Source organism: Copadichromis virginalis, linkage group LG2 (genome assembly GCF_057382275.1).
Source record: "Copadichromis virginalis isolate Kocher_CV1m ecotype Utaka linkage group LG2, C_Virginalis_male_GT1.1, whole genome shotgun sequence".
NCBI classification, from domain to species: Eukaryota; Metazoa; Chordata; class Actinopteri; order Cichliformes; family Cichlidae; genus Copadichromis; species Copadichromis virginalis.
In genome coordinates, this window is record NC_140619.1 from 9,990,241 (window position 1) to 10,011,001 (window position 20,761).

General features: G+C 41.8%; 2 protein-coding genes and 1 long non-coding RNA gene across 6 annotated transcripts; all 3 read right to left on the bottom strand.

Moving 5' to 3' along the window:
• Window positions 1-1,578: 1,578 nt before the first annotated feature.
• LOC146716983 (TBC1 domain family member 2A-like) lies at window positions 1,579-3,296 on the bottom strand. Its single transcript, XM_085470639.1, has 4 exons — window positions 3,126-3,296; window positions 2,856-3,041; window positions 2,110-2,231; window positions 1,579-1,780 (listed from the first exon to the last, which is right to left on the bottom strand). The coding sequence occupies exons 1-4, from the start codon at window positions 3,294-3,296 to the stop codon at window positions 1,579-1,581; spliced, it is 681 nt and encodes a 226-aa protein (XP_085326765.1).
• A 479-nt stretch (window positions 3,297-3,775) lies between these two features.
• LOC146716984 (uncharacterized) lies at window positions 3,776-10,611 on the bottom strand. 4 transcript variants are annotated; one of them, XR_014922563.1, is made up of 6 exons: window positions 10,380-10,611; window positions 9,234-9,321; window positions 8,356-8,513; window positions 7,873-7,930; window positions 4,258-6,934; window positions 3,776-3,836 (listed from the first exon to the last, which is right to left on the bottom strand). XR_014922563.1 is itself a non-coding variant. In XM_085470611.1 (5 exons), the coding sequence occupies exon 5, from the start codon at window positions 6,379-6,381 to the stop codon at window positions 5,392-5,394; it is 990 nt and encodes a 329-aa protein (XP_085326737.1). In that variant the 5' UTR covers window positions 6,382-6,934; window positions 7,873-7,930; window positions 8,356-8,513; window positions 9,241-9,321; window positions 10,380-10,611; the 3' UTR covers window positions 4,218-5,391. The 4 variants fall into 4 exon arrangements, 3 of the variants coding, with proteins under 3 accessions (XP_085326737.1, XP_085326750.1, XP_085326728.1); XM_085470611.1 differs by lacking the exon at window positions 3,776-3,836 and having other exon boundaries at window positions 4,218-6,934; window positions 9,241-9,321; XM_085470624.1 differs by lacking the exon at window positions 3,776-3,836 and having other exon boundaries at window positions 4,218-6,934; window positions 7,873-7,927.
• A 6,320-nt stretch (window positions 10,612-16,931) lies between these two features.
• Window positions 16,932-17,793, bottom strand: LOC146716985 (uncharacterized). Its single transcript, XR_014922564.1, has 2 exons — window positions 17,448-17,793; window positions 16,932-17,367 (listed from the first exon to the last, which is right to left on the bottom strand). It is a non-coding gene; the product is annotated as an uncharacterized LOC146716985 (long non-coding RNA).
• Window positions 17,794-20,761: the final 2,968 nt, after the last annotated feature.

Sequence of the window (20,761 nt, forward strand, 5' to 3'; positions counted from 1 at the left end):
AACGACGACGAAGAACACCAACCACGACGGTGGAGAAGATCAAGTGGTGGCGCCTCCCTGAGGGATCCAATTTTTATCCATTCATGTACCAGCTACTGGCTTTTTGCTGTTATGTTCTCATATCGCATGAGAGTTTATTTGCCAGGTGTCAGAAGTCTAATAATGAATAAAGTTCAGGATATGCTTAAAAACTCACCTCAGTATAGCCGTCATCAGAAGGAAGTGCGCTTCACTGACTCATCAACTTGTCTCAGGCTTTCCACAAAGTTTCACAGTTGACCTTAAAGTAAGATGCTGCAAGCTTACCTTGCAGTGTATTCCTTTTCAAGGTCTAAAGACCTTAAAGTGCGCTATAGATTGAAGTGATTTGAACTGACAACAGGGCTAATTCAGCACTTCAAGTTAACATCAATAAAAGTTTTTAAATTTATTCTGATTTCCGTTTGTTTTCATTGCCTGTGCTATCTGTTATTTAGTTCAAATTGTGGGTAGATAATGCTGTGCTGTCATGTGACCTGTTCTCTCATGTGTGCCTTTCTCTTGTTTTGTATGTATTTCTCGTTTGTTATTTATTCCTATTTTATTCCTGCAATTGGTATGGAATTCATTTTTTTTTAAATTGATCAGTGTTTTGAAATTAGATGTGATGAACATGTGACCTTAATTTACAAAATCAACATCATGTTGGATTCAATGAGACATGAAACTAGTGCATGAAACAGGTCTCAGTAAATGTTCTCATAGACTGCAATACACTGCCCCCTGCTGGTCATTATAAAGTCTGCAGATGTCATTTGACATGAATGTCATATTTGTGAAACAAAATAAAGGACTCTGTAAAATAAATGAAAATCAAATATTTATATACAGAATATTTATGTACAAATGCTGAAAAAGACATTTGAACAAGATGCACACCCAGTAAAATTAAAAAAAAAAAGAAAAGTCAGTTTTATCATGTGACTATCATGCTGTCATTTCCGCACAATGCACTTTACACCAGATCAAAATAAAACACTGTGAGGTCGTTCTAACCGGAAGCCCAGAGAGCTTCGACAATGCAGCACAATGCCCTGAAGCATCAGCATCAAAATATACTTCAAGTACCAAAAAGTACTCATTGTGCAGAATGCCCTATTTTTGAATAGCTGGACATTTAATTACTTTATCACCAGCTGTGACTACAGCTGATAATCAACCATGTTTCATAGGGATGTGACTACATTTAGAAATGTCACGCATTTTTAGGTATAAAGCAAAAGATGCAATGAAATAAATAAGCTATCACATATTAATCCAAATGAATTCACTGAAATACATCTGCACATTTCTGCAGCCTGACTTATTACACACGTGAACACAGTACACATTTGTTTACTGCAAGCTTGTTTCAGAGATGTGATGCAGTTAAATCTGTATGCGTCTGTTTCCTTGTAGTGTTAGTAGAGATGGTGAACCTGACACAATCCTGTGTTTAGTGTGAAGGAAACCAGTTAACAGCCGGTTTAGTAAAATTCTCTTGAACTCATGGAAAACTCATCGTCGTCTCGAAGTGAGCAGCTGAAGCATCCCGTGTGATCAGAGGTCCTCGTCGTCCTCGCTCACCATGACGTCGAGCTCTTTGTCTTTCCGTACGACGCTCTCGGTGATGAACTCCTTGTGCTGCTCCTCCAGCTCACGCAGCTCCGCCTGCAGGCGCTCCAGGTGGAGCACTCGCCGGTTCCTCAGCAGCCGGCTGGGGAATGGGTTCATGTCGTTGAAGGCGATGCTGGTCAGCTTCCTGCATGGACACACGCAGGTGGAAAGGACTCGATCACCAACACAGAGGAACTGGAAACTGATCAGCTTGAGTGTTTCTGTTTTATGCTGCTTGATACTTCAGGTACTGCAGTTTGAGCAGGAAATACTGGACTGACTGGACCACATGTATCCGAGAGCTGCAGATACTTAAAAATCTTTAAATCGTTGTTACTGTGATCAGGGAAATTTAAACTTCTCACAAAATTTCAGTAAAAAGGGTTTGAAGCTCAAAGATTCAACAGCTACATCCGCTACACTTCTGAGAGTGTAACAGCTCGTAGATTAAGGCGGGTGGAGGCGAGTGCGTACCTGGCATTGGAGACGGTCTTTGTGAAGAAGCGTAGGTACTGGTAGATCTCCACGCTGTCGTGAATCTTCAGGATGTCGTCCTCTTTGTATTTGAACAGAGCCAGAGTGTATCTGAAGATCACCTGCAGCACAGACACGCATTTCATAACAGGACACTCACGCCACACAATTAATTGGAAACTTTGAGGAGGTGAGTCATAAAATTACTCTTTCAGTTGTGGTGCAGTTGGGCCCTTTACTCATTACAGCTCTGATCGATTTCCAATAAGCCACTTGGTTCCTCAGTTGCCAGATAATATTAACTTACTTGGTAGTTGAGCTTTAAGTTTAAATTAAACTTTTGGGTTGGATCTACGTGGCTGAAGCTGTTGTCAGCATTTATCCCTGTGTGGTATATATTTCTGTGTCTGAACTGTGATTTTATTTCCTGAGACAAACGATGTAAAAGCTGTGCTGCATTTGTCACATTGCAGAAACAAGCCCAAAGGCATTGTCCCGCTCATCGTCTGGATTTACGCTGCTTGTGGTAGACTGTGAGGTCGTTACTAGAATGATCTGCTTTCCCACTCCTATTTCATGTCACATGACAGTTCCCCATGCTTAGTAAACAATGTCTTATTACTCCTAAAATGTAAATAAAGACATCTAAAGGTGAAAACAAAATCATTTTTGTTTCCATGGACACTACTGTGGTGCATTCAAGTGTTGTCTGCATTTCTGTCATGGTGTGTTCGGGTGTATGGTACCTTGGTACCCTCATACAGGAAGGCGTCCCACAGAGGCATCAGGATGTCGCTGGGCAGACTCTCCACAAAAACCACCAGGAACCAGTTGAAGGTGACCAGAGAGACGTCAATGTTGTGATCCTCAAAGTGAGATGCCAGGCGAGGAAGCTTCTCCGCCATGAAGTCCTTCAGCACGCGCTGGTCCGCCTGAGCACAAAGACTCACAGAGATCAGCCTCACTGATCACTAAAACAGATCACAGCAGGCAAGCAGGTGAGTGTGTCTGCTGACCTGAGAGGCCACCAGATTCTTGGTGTAGTAGTCCTGAGGCATGATGGCTTCCACCACTGCCACCAGACACCAGAAGGCGTCTTCGTCACTTTGGAGGACCAGCAGAGCGAGGGCCGCTAACCTGTGGACATTGATGGAAGGTGAGGTTCTGCCTGGAAGGCGGGTCCACATAAGAACTCAGATATAAAATTTATACTTTTGTTCTGACCTGTTGAGTACCTGGCAGTAGCCAATGGCAGGGTTATGCCCGGAGAAGGCCAGAAGGAGCTGCTGGAGGGCGGGGCTGGAGGGCGGGGCTGGACGGCGAGGAGAAGTGCTGATTGGTCGTCAGGGTTCGGTGAAGGTCCAGCTGGACCTGCCTGGAGGCAGGATTAGGAGCTGTCCGACTCTTCTCACACAGCTGGAAACAGAACAGGATTACTGAGTGCTCGCCAGCATTCCCAACAGGAAGAAGGAGGAGCCACCTGTGCTCAGGTGCGGATAAAGCACTCTCTCTCTCTACAGCTGTACCTGCTGATAGCGTTGCATGTGGCACTCTTGGCTTGTCAAAGTTCTGGCTCGGACCAAACAGCGCCACACTCTCTGCCGATACTCCCGAGGGACGCCTTCACGCACCAGAATTTTGAGCTCAGGTGAGATGATGAAGTCATCGTCGGACCTGCCTGCAAGGTACTGAGCCCAGCGGCTCAGCAGGGGGTGCTCCAGACCCTCCTACAGAGACAATGATATATGATATAAAAAGAGGATAACCATTATCTGTTAAGCATTATGTTACAATTTAACATAATGTAAAATTGTAACATTGTAAACATAATGTTACAATTTTACATTATGTTACAGTTTAACATCATATAAAATTGTAACATTATGTTTACAATGTTACAATTTACAAATTGTAACATTGTAAACATAATGTTACAATTTTACATTATGTAACAATTTAACATAATGTAAAATTGTAACATTGTAAACATAATGTTACAATTTTACATTATGTTACAGTTTAACATCATATAAAATTGTAACATTATGTTTACAATGTTACAATTTACAAATTGTAACATTGTAAACATGATGTTACAATTTTACATGATGTTAAATTGTAGCTGTTAAGGGTGGTGAGTTAGCGAACCTAGACGCGGACCTCTCGTTTAAGTTGAACAGTGTCTTTATTTACAGTGAAGCCAAAATCAATCCACAGTTATCCACAGTGCAAGTCCCTTCAGTGCTCCTCTCCCCGTCTCCCCTCGTGTGTCCACAAAACTCCCTAGAATCAGTGAAGTGTCCCCTTCCGTCTCTCCGTCTCGATCGCGTCCAGGCTTATTAGGCAGCTCAGAGTGGCAGCACTTACGGGTCGGAGGTAACAATCGCAGCGGAGAAAAAGCGGAGCGAGAGAGGAGAACAAAAAAACACACACACACAGGTCGACCGGTCGGGGCACCGTCCGACTCTGACAGTAACATAATGTAAAATTGTATTATGTTTACAATGTTACAATCCCTACCCTCACCTATGGCCACGAGCTGTGGGTAGTGACCGAAAGAACGAGATCGCGTATACAAGCGGCAGAAATGAGCTTCCTCCGAAGGGTGGCTGGCCTCTCCCTTAGAGATAGGGTGAGAAGTTCGGCCGTCCGGGAGGGGCTCAGAGTAGAGCAGCTGCTGCTCCACATCGAAAGGAGCCAGCTGAGGTGGTTCGGGCATCTGACAAGGATGCCCCCTGGGCGCCTCCTGGGTGAGGTGTTCCAGGCATGTCCCACCGGGAGCAGGCCCCGGGGCAGACCCAGGACACGCTGGAGAGATTATATCTCTCGGCTGGCCTGGGAACGCCTTGGGACGCTTGAGCGGTCAGCAAAAGTCGACTTCCCCCATCACCCACTCATTCACAAAATTTCCCTCGGGCCGTGAACAGGTGATATAGCAATCACTATTACTGACACCACGTGACCCAAAGCTACGCCTATCCACAACATTCCGGCCCCTAATTATTACATTTTTACAGTAATAATTACACATCCAACACCATAACTCACAACACACACTTCATCATATCACAGACACCCAGTGAGACAACATAACATACTCAAAAGTCCACCAAAGTTATTTTCTCATGTCTTCTCTTCTTTTCTTCTGTCTGCACATGGTCAGTCAGTCATAGGCCAGAGGTTACCAGCACTTAGCCTAAATATAGTCAGTCTGATGTACATCTCATAACATTAAAGTCAATTCAAAGTTAGTTATGTCACACTGTGTCAAAAATGTCATAGTCATGGGTCAGAGGCCTCCTGAAGAAGGCATATCTTTGTGATGGGTCTGCACACATGGCTGGTTGGGGTCTTAATCCAGACCTGACGCACAAGCCCCCTTTCATCTGGTGCAGCTCCGGTGACTCTCCCAATGAGCCAAGAACCACGAGGTGCAGAATCATCCACTATAAGGACCACATCTCCAGGAACAAAGTTACGTTTAATCCTTCCCCATTTCTGGCGCTCTAATTCTGTGACTGGGACTCTCTTTGCATATCCTCTAGATATAAGATCTGTCATGAAGGCAGTGTAGTCTTTATGAAAGTCTTTATCTCTGATGAACCTTTTCTTCAAACCTAAGGCTCGTTGCTCAATTGCACAGTTGTCAGGCATTCTTATGTCTCGGTCTTTTAGTGGCAGGGCAATGCTGTAGTGCCAATCCCCCAAAGTCACCATCTTGCTGGCCAATTCCAGGAACTTCAAGTCTTCCTTTGACAGCCCCATCTGTTCATCATTGCTGCTCTCAGGAAAATCCATCTTGAACTGCTGTTTCCATAGCTTGTCCAGTGTGACAGCAGAAACTCTGTTGGCGGTAACTGTTGCCAAACATCCTGGCCTTCCACAGCATTCTCGATTAAGTGGCCCATTCACAGTCCAGCCGAGCACAGTCCTAATGGCAAAGGGTCCATCACCTACACTCCGGATGACCTCCAAAGGTTCTAGAGCTCTGGGCATATTCATGCCAATCAAAAGCTCAACATTGGCCTTAATTTCTGGCAAATGAACATGCTTCAAATGTGGCCAGTCAACCAGGTCCTGTTGATTTGAGATGTTACCAATATCTACAGGCATTTTATGCTGAGTGAAGAGGTTAGGCATATCACAGTACATGTCACTGTCCAATCCAGCAACTTCAAGTTCAGGTACAATGAAACTGTCCACCACTTTCTCCTGTCCCATGGTGCGCAGGAGAATCTTTGTCCTCCTCCCAGCAATATTCAGCTTGTCCATAAGACCCGCTGTACAAAAGGATGCTGAACTCCCTTGGTCCAGAAAGGCATACGTTTCCACTATTCTTTGACCTCTCTTTGATTTTACTTTAACTGGCACAATGGCAAGCTTACAGTCCTGTTCACCGGCCCCAGTAAGACCACTAGTCTGGATCGTAACAGGAATGTTATCTGCCTCATTATTAGGTTTGATTTCATGTACAGTGTAGTGTAAGCATTAAAAGATCATAAAAGGAAACACTAACATTTATGTGAAACTAATTGTAATAAAAAAAATGAACAGGTGCTTTATAGATTTAAAAATCTGAAAACAACACTTTTTTGGTCTGAGTGATCAAAGTAGAAAACAGAACTGATGTTCAAGAACAAACCATAGCTGCACTAATATTACACATCTCCATTGTTGTGGTGAACAGACATGTTGCTTTTAAAACCACATGCAGTGTGTGACCGTGACTGTTCACTGAGACCATGAACGCCACTTCGCTGAAGCCTTCGCCTTCTTCTTCTTCTTCTAAATTGGAAGCAGAAGGAGCACGAGCTGCTTTGATCTACTGAAAGGAAAAAGCAGAATATCTGAGTTGAAACCAGTCAGCTGAAACCAGTAAGACAGGAACAAATTCAATGCAGTGTCTCAGGTGGCTTAGCCTGTTACAACTGTTGATACAAGCTAAATACAGTTAACACACAGTGTCAGGGAGCTCCAGTGTGGGAACTAGTGGCTTTAGGTTTGTAGTCATTTAACTTTCATCCCTTCATTCATTTAATTCAGGAGGAAGAAATGTCAGGTGGGTGCAGGCTGGTTACATGCATTTGGTCCCATGCTGTCTTTAACTTGGTTCACTTTATGGCTGGGCTGTATGTGGGCTTATATCATGTTACTTGGGCAGGAGTTCCTGTCCCCTGTTAGACTTAGAAAGTTTCTCCATAAGTAGAGCTTCTAACTCTTCTAGCACATCTGTGGCTGACAGTTTTTTGGTGGCTCTTTTTACCCCACACTGGTTGTGAGTGTGTAAATAGCCCCACTAGTTATTTTGGGTTGCAGTTAACTTGGGAGGAAGAGGTAGGTCTGCCATGACTAGATGAATAACAATTATCTGGGATACATAAATTTCATAATGCATGCATGTATCTCTATAAACCTGCCTGAGGGCTGCCATTTTTTACATTCAGTTATTTCTTTGTTGAATCTAAATAATGAATGTGTTACAGTTAAACTGACACTGATCAGTGTAAATGGCTCATTGGGACACAGAAACCTTTAAATTAAACCCTATCACCTGATATCGAGTGTCAAACAATATCAAAGCTGTAAAAGCTGTTTACAGTCAGAATTTATAAAACTATGATTGTAAATAAATTCAAACAAGTGAGCTTTTCTCTTTGTGCTGAACATCAACACTGTGATTTCTTAGACTGTAAGCTTTACTTTAGCACAACCAGTTGTAGAAGCTGCCACTCCAAATGTCTTTTGATAACAAGAAAAAAATACCTTTTCAGTCCACGGCCTGAAGTTCTTCTCCGACATCTTCTGCCATCGGCTTTGTCTGCTGGTTTGAAGACAATAAACCACAAAAAGATGATTTAGTCACTTTGTCTGCGTCATGCAGCTCGAATGTGTCGTGTAACGATGTTGAATAGCTGTCGTTATCCCTCTGCTGTGTCAGTAGGATTGTACTGTACAGCATCTCATTGATATGTGAGGAATGCTAATGTAACACGATAACAGACTTACATCATTAAAACATAAAGGGCAGGAGATATTTAGATATTTTTATATTTATATTACATTTTATAGCTGACGGATATTACTAAATAGATAGAATTTACTAAATAGCTGGATGAACATGAAAAATATGACTATAATAACAAATGACCATGAGAGCCAGTAGAATTAATTCAACTGGACACTCAAAAGACGTCCTTAAATGCTCTTTAAGTGGCGGAACAGATGAACAAACAGTTAATCGCTTACTTGAGATGAAATCTGCTCAGCTACTTTGAAAACAGCTTCTAACTGGTTCATCCTTTAACAGGATGACTGCTCAGGGGTAAGGCCATCATGCAGTCCAGCAACCTTTATGGTTCTGCTTTGATTCACCAGGAACTATTAGGGAAACCTTCCAGCGCCTCCTGTGAAAGACACAGGCATAAACACACAAACATTTATTAACATGTTCCACAGTGTTCCAGTTTGATTTTCTCATCCTGTGGACAACAACGTACATGGATGCAGGTTTATTGTTAACTTTTGTAAGGTTTATTTAGTGAACATATCCAGCTGCAGCTCCACTGTGATCCTGAACTGGATAAGCACTTAAGAAAATGTGTCAATAAATGGACATACATCAACTTACTATATTTATCCAAACAGACGGGACCAATAATGCTTCACTGAGTTAGAGACTTTAATGTCTCTTCTATGTAAGAATGTCTCGTGCTGATATACCTGCAAACTTGACAACAAAGGTTTTTCAGACTGCATGTAGCTCTATGTCAGCTCACACATTTACATTTATGTCACACTTATTTCTGCTTTCCCATTTTATAATTATTACTTACATTTTGATTAGATACCTTGAGTTTGTAAATGATCAGATTACATAATTGGAATAAAATGTATCCAATTCAAGGTTGCGGGAGGATGAAGCCTATCCCAGCTGATACAGGACAAAGACAGGCTGCCAGTTTATCGCAGGGCTAACACAATATGTGTAACAGAAAATCCACTTAAATGTTTGATATTTCTTATAATAATCATAATTATGACTATTATTTAAAGGTTTCTTTATAAATACATTTTGATTTTTTATAACCTCTAAAATATAAACCTGAGCTGTTTCAGATTCTGACCTCTGACCTCACTGCAGCTCCCTCTTGGAAGTATGTCTGCTTCTTGTCCCCAGTGTTGACCACCTGCCCTTGATATCACGTACTGTACCTGAGGAACAAAAAAGGACAAACACTTGCCTTCATTTAAGAAGTACATTCATACAGAGGTAATCTATGGAAACACACTAGTTCAACCTTTGGGAGAAATCAGTTCCTGTGAAACATTTCTGTAAATTAACATCATATGGAGAATGAATGAAATGAGTTCTTCCGGTGACTCAGCAGTCAAACACTGACAAATGAAATCTAGTTAAACTATTAAGCATATTTGCTCTTCTGAAATCTGTGTTAAACAACAACAAACATAAATTAGTAACAAAAATACAGCTGAGTAGATATTACAAACCACCAGCAGCCATAATGCTAAATTTTAATCTTCAAATGTTTCTGAGCCGTCTTCAACCTGCTTTTAACACATTAAAGTCCCACAGTCAATGCAGCCTGACTCAATCCTAGATGTTCAGCACACAGAGGTACCGTTTGAAGTTTAGTGTTAACCTGAGTCACTGATCATTTGCAGTATTACAGAGTCTGGCAGTCTTTGCATGATGTCCACGTCACTATAAGTTTCTAGCTGACTCTCAGGTGTGCCAGCAGGAAAGAGTAATAATAATCTGCATCCTGAGGTTTGTCATGCAGGATTAAATTTACAGTGGCTTTGTTCACACAGCTAGGATTGTATTTTACACTGACCCTGGGTCAGTATAAGTATCATACAGTTTAAACGAAGCACTGAAACTTGCACATATTTATTACAGATGCACTGAAGCTAATCGAGATATTTGCTGTCAACCTGTGGCTGCGATTAATCACTTTACTGGAAACTTTATTAACTAGTAACTTCATCAGTCATGACAGAAGCTAATATTTCTGTGCTAACATCGTTTAACCAGTAACAGCTTTCCTCCAATATAAGCTAACGTTTACACCGTAACTTTAAGCTAGCACCATAAAGACGGTAAAACACGTAATAATATCTACAAATGCATCTTAAAGCTCTTATATTAGCACTCGGTGTATTACTAACATAACCACATTAACATTACTGACACTCGCTGACTTTTAATAGTCATTCTATAAATGCTGTCCGTTTAAATGGTCCTGTACCTGTACACACTGCATATCCACCGGATTCCAGCCAGAGTGGATTCTGGAGTCTTCCACGCTCCTGTTAGTGATCCTCCATCTGGATGGATGAGAACAACCTTCTGAACAATCTAGCAGGTCTCCTTGGGGGGCACGTCTCCCCACCCCCCAAGCGAGGGCCGTGGCACTGAAACTGCCGGCTGAGAGAAGGCTTGAAAAAAAAGGACATTTATCATTTCTTCTTCGGCCACCTTTTTTTCTCATCGTTTTTCCAAAGTACACATTAAGCTTCTTCTGCAATAACACACTAATTACACATGGAAACCTACCTACTTCTTTCTTCATCATAAACAATTACACTTTCTGTAAAGTGCTTTCAATAAAACAGAAAAGAAAAGTGTGTTTTGTTTTGTTTTTTTATTCAAGATCTGTTCACATGTACTTAGCAAAGGTGAGTACACAGCATGAGGAAAGCCAAAAGCAAAGAGAGCGTATGAAGGTAATATTGAAGTAGGCTTCGTTTTGAAGTGGTGAAAGGCAAAGGCATGAGTGTAAGGTAATAAGGGGTAATGAGAGAGATGAAGAGCGGGCGGAGGACTTGGCTCGAGCAGGAAAAAGCAAAAAGGAAATGCGAGCGCGTTTCCCCGCCCCCCGCGCAGGGCCGTGGTAGTGAGTTCGTGGGGGGTTCGAACTGGCGGAGTTCTGTAGCAGAGTCCCCGCCACATGTCATAAGCCAAACGACCGGCCGAGGGAATACTTAAAAAAAAGGACATTTATCTTTTCTTCTTCGGCCACCTTTTTTTCCCATTGTTTTTGCAAACTACACATTAAGCTTCTTCTGCAATAACACACTAATTACACATGCAAACCTACCTACTTCTTTCTTCATTACAAACAATTACACTTTCTGTAAAGTGCTTTCAATAAAACACAAAACAAAAGTAGCTTTTCTTTTCTTTTCTTTTTTTTATTCAACATCTCTTGATTGTGATTGTCGGGTAATAAAAGCTAATAAGAGAGATGTAGAGCGGGCGGAGGACTTGGCGAGAGCAGGAAAAAGCAAAAAGGAAACGCCAGTGCACGTCTCCCCGCCCACCAAGCAAGGGCCGTGGCACTGAAACGGCTGGCCAGAGAAGGCTTGAAAAAAAAGGACATTTATCTTTTCTTCTTCAGCCAGCTTTTTCCCCCATTGTTTTTCCAAAGTACACATTAAGCTTCTTCTGCAGCATTATCACACACTAATTACACATGGAAACCTACCTACTTCTTTCTTCATTACAAACAATTACACTTTCTGTAAAGTGCTTTCAATAAAACAGAAAAGAAAAGTGTGTTTTGTTTTGTTTTTTTTATTCAAGATCTGTTCACATGTACTTAGCAAAGGTGAGTACACAGCATGAGGAAAGCCAAAAGCAAAGAGAGCGTATGAAGGTAATATTGAAGTAGGCTTCGTTTTGAAGTGGTGAAAGGCAAAGGCATGAGTGTAAGGTAATAAGGGGTAATGAGCAGAGGTGGGACCAAGTCATTGTTTTGCAAGTCTCAAGTAAGTCTCAAGTCTTTATCCTCAAGTCTCAAGTCAAGTCTCAAGTAATGTCAGGCAAGTCAGAGTCGAGTCTCAAGTCACTGGTGTAAAAGTCCGAGTCAAGTCACAAGTCTGAAACTTTGAATTTCAAGTCCTTTCGAGTCTTTAAAAAAAAAAACGAAAAAATAATGTTGCAGTTATGCTAAATGTAAATATTAGACCATGTAATTTTTTAATCTGTGTTTTTCTCAACACATGACAAAATAGTGAACTTAGAAAATATACACAAATTGTGAAATTGCACCTCTTTAAAATGCAGCTCAATTAAACTTAGCTCCAAGAATAATTTTCACCGACAGTTCTGAGATAAGCTGCATGTTATTCTTGGATGCGGTTGTAGGACCGGCTTTAAAATCGCATGACAAAAATATCATACATATTAAAAAAAACTGCATCACCAACGTAGCCTGGAAAACATTTGCTAGTTAGATGAAGTCAGCTATCTCATCGTAGCATATTTATACGCATATTTATAATCATACGGTTCTTGGAGTGAGTGCATACACTCATGAAGTTTAGTAACTTCCGGTCACTGCAACAAGCCCAGGTACAGTTTACCGACGGATGGGTACAGGACCTTGAAATGCACCGTGTAGAACGAAAGACCATCGTACGTATCATAAGTTTACCAGTCTCACAAATCGTCGTCATAAATACACATTCGTTAACCGTTTATTAATAGGACCTTTGAGCTCAACGGTAATTAATTAGTAGTGGAAATAATTTCTGGTACGCATCACAGAAATGTAGCAGTGACAATAATATTGTATGCTGTAATCGTACTGGACAATTAGTGATACAAAAAACTGTTTTATCCTGTGAATAAAAGTATATGTTTTTGTCAATGTACCATAATAACAGAAGCGAAACGCAATATTGTGTCAGGACAATTCACTATTTATGCACAATAAATAAAGGAGCATAGCGCGACAATTTCTGTTCAGCGCCAGACTTGCTTGTAACCTATATCACCAGTTATGTTATGAAAGTGACGTATTAACTACTAAAAGACACTGACCTTCGTGTAAATGCTTGGAGCAGACTAACCTGTGAGCTGGAGTGTTCTGGGACGTTATATTTGATCTTTGAATGGCTGCAATCCAGACCATCCGTCACGTCTTTGTTACTTTGGAAACATGGCTCGAACAATTTCTCTTCAACGACATAATCTGATAACAACCGATCTCTTTACTCGTCGGCTTCCCGTGGCTGTCATGCGACCGGCTATTGCAGTTAATAATACAACAGCTTCTTGACATTTTTGTGTTTCTTTTTATCGCTGTGTGACTGATTTCAATTGAAAGCCTGCGTGCGCTAGTACCGCTTGCCACGAGTTCCCAGAATCCTTTGCGGTTCTACCCGTGAATGACGTCACATTTTCAATCTCTATATAATATGCATGTTAAATTTTATATTTGGGGTAAAATATCAAGTCTTTTCAAGTAAACCGGTTCAAGTCCAATTCAAGTCCCAAGTCATTGGTGTAAAAGTCCAAGTCAAGTCACAAGTCTTACAACATTTTTTCAAGTCAAGTCTAAAGTCATAAAATTAATGACTCGAGTCTGACTCGAGTCCAAGTCATGTGACTCGAGTCCACACCTCTGGTAATGAGAGAGATGAAGAGCGGGCGGAGGACTTGGCTCGAGCAGGAAAAAGCAAAAAAGGAAATGCGAGTGCGTTTCCCCGCCCCCCGCGCAGGGCCGTGGCAGTGAGTTCGTGGGGGGTTCGAACTGGCGGAGTTCTGTAGCAGAGTCCCCGCCACATGTCATAAGCCAAACGACCGGCCGAGGGAATACTTAAAAAAAAGGACATTTATCTTTTCTTCTTCGGCCACCTTTTTTTCCCATTGTTTTTGCAAACTACACATTAAGCTTCTTCTGCAATAACACACTAATTACACATGCAAACCTACCTACTTCTTTCTTCATTACAAACAATTACACTTTCTGTAAAGTGCTTTCAATAAAACACAAAAGAAAAGTGTGTTTTGTTTTGTTTTTTTTATTCAAGATCTGGGGCCCGTTCTTCGTACCTCGCTAAGTAGGTTAGCCGGATTAGATTGTTGACGATTTCGCGTGATCCTGGATCAGTCGGTTCCCCGAAGCTCATCCGGGACTTGCTGTCATAGCAACAGAGCCGTAAGCGTAAACCTGCTCGGGAGCAGGTTTACTTTATGTAAACAGGATTAGATCGCGGCCACGCAGGTATGTCCGCTTCATTTATACGAAAGCAACAGCGATATTTTTCCACTGTTTCACCATAAATAAATATTATCAATGTAACTAAAGATAATGCAGCACTTGATCCTTTTATTGATTTCACACAGATACATACAGGTCATTTCCTAAAAAAGGGAAATGTACTATTAACATTCTATTACATGTATGTGATTATTACAGATGTAATTCATATTTCAGAGTAGTAATTGTAAATTACTTCGTGTAATCAAGATGAGAGACCACGGCTATAAAAGCGAAGGTGGATTTGGGAAGCCTGTCGCAGCCATGTCCTGTCCGTATACGCGACCAACCCATTGCGGAAGGTGCAAGATTGATAAGGAGAGTCCTCAGAATTCAGCGTATATTGCGGGACAGACAGGATCCTTTAGCTCAGCGCGACAGTGTGCTCATAGAGAGATATCGATATTCCCGTGAGGGTATTATTTACTTAACCAACTTGTTGACGAGGGGGTGCAGGACCACCACCTGTCTTTTTTTCCTCTGCCCTTTTCTTGGTTGCTGTTATGAACAAACTAACAGAGTATTACAGGCCAGTATTACCTTGCCAAGAGACGCAAAGCAATCTAAGAGATAAATATTACCATTCTGTGGAATACTCCTGTATTCCACTTTTACTTGTTCCCATGTTCTTGTGGGTCCTGTTGTGGCTCTAATGTGAAAGGGGATATAATATAACATATTATAATATAATATAATGCCATATGATATTGGACAATATAGTGTCATATGATAGATCTACCCTACCGCCTACTGGTGTTGGCCAGAGGGGCCGATGGCGCGATATGGCAGCCTGGCTACAACCGTAGCTGCCTCCACCAGTGTGTGAATGTGGGAGTGAATGAATAGTGGTATCGTAAAGCGCTTTGGGTGCCTTGGAAAGCGCTATATAAACCCAATCCATTATCATTATTATTATTATTAAATTACCTACGAGTTTGATTTGTCAGCAACTTTCTGCCAGCCCTCTCTCCTTGCTTTTGCAGCCTTTGCAGTGTTCTCTTGCGTTTTAATTAAACTCTGAAACTCCTGAAATCCCTCACTCATGAGTTCTTGCTCTGCTGCCGGAAAATACCGAGCACGCCCCTTGGACATTTTCGCCGACCAATCAGCGGGTTGCCGATCAATGTTTCTACTATCGATGCGTAGCCCCTTTTACGACACCCAGTGATGTCACATTCCTGCGTCCAGCTGTAGTAATCGTCAACAGCAGGTGTGTTCGGGGAACCGGATTAGCGAGCTCACGGTTAGCGCGATGATTTGATCTTGGATGTGTCATTTGATCTTGGATGTAGTAAGCGACGTACGAAGAACGGGCCCCTGGGCCCTGTTTCAGGAAGCCGGTTTAGAAAACTCAGAGTGAAAAACGATACGCAGGGTTGAGTAACCCCGAACTGTCCAACTCGGAATATTCGGTTTCAGAAAGGCTGATAACAAGTAGTTCAGTCAACGCGGAGTTGCTTTAACCCCAAGTGAAGCGCGCGGACGAGGATACATAAAGCCCTGATCAGTGGAGCACAGATTAAGCGAGTCACCATGGAGACGGAGGGAAAGAAGGCGCGGTCAATGTATTTTACAGCACTTGAGGCCGAAATTCTGATGGCAGCATATGCCGATAACATGCAAATTCCGCGGAAAAAAGTAACACAGCGACAGCTGCAAAAGAAAGTGAGCATGCATGGCAAAACATAGCCGACAGAGTCAATGCGTGAGTGTTAATTTAAACATTGATCTAGGGATTTCCACCCATTTAACACGTTATTTTATCATATGTTATTTTATTTGTTATTTTATACATTTTATTTTGTGATGTGATGTGAGCGCAGGTGCAACCCAACAGGCCCCAAACGTTCCTGGCAGCAAGTAAAAATGAAATATAAAAATATAGTCCAAACAGGTAAGGTGTAATTGTATTATGAGCCATAGTGCTTGGTCTGTTTGTCCGATGTAAATCAATTGCAGTTAGAGGCTACATTAATTTTCTGTCTGTAAGCACTTATTGAAATTATCTGAGCACATTACAAGTACATATTTGCTTACTCTGTATGCTCAAATGTGGCCCGTTATAGCCAACAGAAAAAAAGCGGAGGCCCGAAAAACAGGTGGAGGTCCTCCACCACCACCACTCACAGAGGCTGAGCAGTTGGCCCTCAGCCAAAACAGTGGGCGCCCTGTGGCTGAAGGCATCTCTGTGGGGACATCCTCTGAGTCAATAACCCCGCAAGACACAAGTGCCGACATAAGAGGTAAATTCAAAATAATACATGATGTGCATACATCCTTTCTTCACAGTCACCTTCGCAGTGCTACTCATTCATTTGATAAACTCTTTACCATAATGGATTATTTTGTAGTGAAGTTATTTTCCGACTGATTTTGCCTTCCCTCAGTCTTGGTTGTCTTTGAGAGCATAATGACAATGAAGTGTAAGGTGATTGGTATGTTTGTTAATTGCCATTTGGTCCCTTGTAAGTTATAAGTGACCTGTATAAACCTCATATTCTATCAGTTGATGGTGGTGGTGTACTGCATCTGGTGCAGCCTCCTGTTGAGCCAGACCAACATGCAGTTGTGAGTAATACTCCACAGATTATATGAGTGTACAGTAGAACAGCAATGTTGTTAACTTCTTTACTACAGGAAAATAATGAAGAAACATTGACAGCTGTTACAGAGGAGGAAGCAACAGAGACACTTTATGAGGTTTACATCTTTTAATACTTTGTGTACAGGAAACACAGGCGACCAATAAAGCCAGTTGAACAAAAAATCTGTTTATTCTTCTTTCAACATGTTGAGGTGATGGGTCAAAGGAAATGATTGTGACATATGGTGTCTCTGACTGCGCTTCCATCTTGTATGTCCGTGGGAGGGTCAGGATGTTCATGGTTTGGATCACTGCTGATGTTTGGTTCAGAAGGACAGTGTTCTCCTCTAATTGTGGCAATGTTGTGAAGAATCACACATGCCACAATAATGTCACATGCCCTTTCTGGGGTGACCCTGAGTCTTTGCAGGCACTGGAACCGGGCCTTAAGCATTCCGATAGTCATTTCAACTCTGGCTCTTGTCCTGCAATTAGCCAGATTATATCGCTGCTGTGGGCCCGGTTCAGGGTCAGGGTAAGGGGTAAGCAAATAGGGTAAACATGGATACCCCCTATCACCAAGCAAGTAGCCAGTGAACTCTCCTAAGACAGAAGGATACACTTCAGTTCAAATGTCCCTGAAGCAATTGGTCTTTATATATTGTAAAGTATTCTCAACTCACCATGTCCAAATTTTGTGCTCAGTGTACATTCACGGAATATTTGTGAGTCATGGACAGAGCCTGGCCACTTGGCTTCCACATTTGTGATAATGTTGGCAGCATCACATATGATCTTCACAGTGCAGAGAACACAAATTAGCATCCATTACTATAATGAAATAATTTGTTAGTTTGAAATGCTACAGGGAGCTATGTACCTGTACATTAATGCTGTGGAAAGACTTCCTGTTCACATAGTCTCCTTCATTTAGTGAAGGAGCAATGATTGGAATGTGAGTGCCATCTATACAGCCAATCACGCCTGGGAACCGTGAAAATAAATGTAAAATTTAAGTAGTAGTTCAAGTATCACCACATTATAAATTAAGTTTTGGTCATCCTGATACCTGCAATTTTGTGGCATCCCTCTTTGACTTCTCTGTGTTATTAATCCGTATTAATATTGTAGGGATATTAATATCCCTACAATATTAAGCATCAGACTTTATCAAATTTTCTAAAAACTTTTTTTGTTGGATAGTGTAGCGCAGCTGGATAGTGTAGTGGTAATACTACACATCTTTGGAGTTGCACGTTCGATTCCCACCAAGTATCCAGTAAGGGTCCTGGCTAGACCCCTCATGCTAACCAAAAATCCCTGGAATGGTGCGGCTACGTCTGCAGTCTCTCCGCTTGAATTTAGAGCTTGCTTGTTTGTTAAATGTATTATTTACTGTCTTTAGTTTACTCCATGACGGGGCTGGATATCGGGCGTCCTGCACCACCCATCCGGTCTGGAGCATAGCGAAACCATTTCTGCACTGTTTGAACGAAGGTGAACTCAGAAACTGCCCCCACCTGCTGAGTCAGGCCATCTAAGACAACAAAAAACCCCAAAAACAAACAAACAAAAAAACAGTAAAAAAGAGGGGTTCAATTAGAGTTCAAATATGAATAACCTCTCGCCAAAAGTCTTTAACAGCTAGAAAGCTGGCAAACTACTAAGCTGATCAACATGAAAGGCACAAGGTGGAAATCAGCAAACTGCTGCCTCACTTTGTTCACCTTGTGACAAAGTGGGTGGGAAGACCATTTGTCTACATTCTTAGTTAACATTCTTGTTTTGATTTAACCATATTTCACATGTAATCTGCAATAGGCAAACATCTACTATCCCGGGTTTGTTTATGTTCTGCACTTTTACAGATTATATAATATAACATCTTGGTTTAAATCAATTCATGCAAGTTTGTTAAGTTAATATGTTTAGTGATGTGACGTTCTGTATCGAGGCTTCGAAGCGTGTGTCGAGTAATGGAGGGGGCGTTTCCGCGAAGCGCGTATCGAGGCTTGCTTCATTTATGGGAGGAGCTGAAAATGATGACGTCCGAAGCCTCGCTGCCCGGCTGTACCACGTGACTGGTTCAGGAAGCGGTTCGAACTTTGCCGCAAATAATCATTTTCCATACTGCCAGCATAAATATACACAGTATACTGCCATCACTACAATATAGATGTTTTACACACTCCTTTTGTTGTTGACATTTACAGGCTGTGTGCAAAATGCCACACTCTTCAAATTCATGCCAACTAATATTTTTACGTCCAGTAGGTGTCCTGCTAGAGCAAATGAAGCTTCAAGAAGCTTCGCGTTGGGGTGAACCAATTGGATGAAAAGCTTCAGTGCTTCATGAGGCTTCATCTGCCCATCACTAAATATGTTATTTATTTCAACTGTTAATTTGTATTGTTTGAACCTACCTGTCTTCCAGAAGCAAAAGGAGGAAATGTAGTTCTACTTCCTGCTTTATACCTTCTGGGTTCATCTGAGGTCACAGGAAGAGACCAAGGGCAGGAGGGGAAGAATTCTTATAATTTAATAAAGTTGATTTTAAAGGGTTTATAAAGAAATAGATTTAATGTTGTGATATGTATTGATTACACCAGAGTTTATGTTGCCAGTCAAGAGGAGTAGTAGAGGATGAATATAATGTTCATCTCACCTACCTACTGAATGGAATAGTCCAGAGGAGAAAGTGTTTGATTAAGGGGACTATTTAAGCAGACGAACTCAGGTGTTTCAGAAGAAGGGTTCAGGTCAGTGTAGCTGTGTGCAGTTTGACCTTAATTTCCGTTGATTTAAGTTCAGTTATGTTTATTTGAATTGAGTTTATTATAGAGTTGAGTTTCTTATTTGTTTCTTTGTAAATATTCTTGGGCCACAGAATGGTGAATAAATCACTTGCTACACTGGACAGCATCAGTCTCCTGCACTTCTTTGACCGCTTAAGTCGAGTCCTACCACACACCTGTGCTCTATATTTCATGGTCCGGTTGGCTGCAGGACCAAACATTTGGCCTTACACCTTATTTCTTTATGTTTTGCTTCCAAGGTGCCAGACTTGTAGGTAACTTTTTACACTGACATGACCTCAGCAATAGTTTCCAGTCTTTCAACTTCCTTGGGCTTTGGCTGCTTTTTTTACTCATTTTCAGTCCAGTCCTTCTACCTGACCATTTTCAGAGAACTCTAAGGAGCTTGGGGGAAAAAAGCAACCGGACTTCTTTAACTTTTTTGAAGACGTTTCGCCTCTCATCCCAGAAGCTTTTTCAGTTCACTGAAGCCTCATAAGAAAGTGACACAATGACATTTAGATAATAAAACTCGCCAAAAATGAACCTTAAGAGCACTGTCTCTTTAAATACCCTCTTTTGCTTGGTCTGCTCCTTATTTTTCCTCATTTTTTCTTACTTTGGAGGACCAGCAGAGCGAGGGCCGCTAACCTGTGGACATTCATGGAAGGTGACGTTGTGTCTGGAAGGCGGGTCCACATAAGAACTCAGATATAATATTTATATTTTTGTTCTAACCTGTTGAGTCCCTGGCAGCAGCCAATGGCAAGGTTGTGCTAGCAAGCAGGATGCTGCTGAAGGGCGGGGCTGGAGTCTGAAAGTAAGAGCTCGTTTAGACTCTATTCTGTGAACAGGCTTGCTCCCACGAATATGTGAATTCATCTGTAAAAGAGTTTAACTCTAATGCACCTGTTCCTCCTGCTCCCTGCTGCAGGGCGGCCTGTTGGACTACGAATGCCAGTGCGGAGCTAAGAAGATCAAAGAGGAGCTGTTGTTCTTGAACCTGCCAAAGTGAGTAACCTCAAATCGGTCCCCAAAGGCCTCAAACCACCACAGTTCAGTCGGTGTCAGTTTTGTTCATGTCATGTCCTCCTTGCGTCTTCCTTTGAGCCTCTCCTCTTTGTCTCATCTCTTTCAGTGTGCTGATCCTCCAGCTGAAGTGGTTTACGTTCACTCCATCATTCACCGTGGAGAAGAAGAAC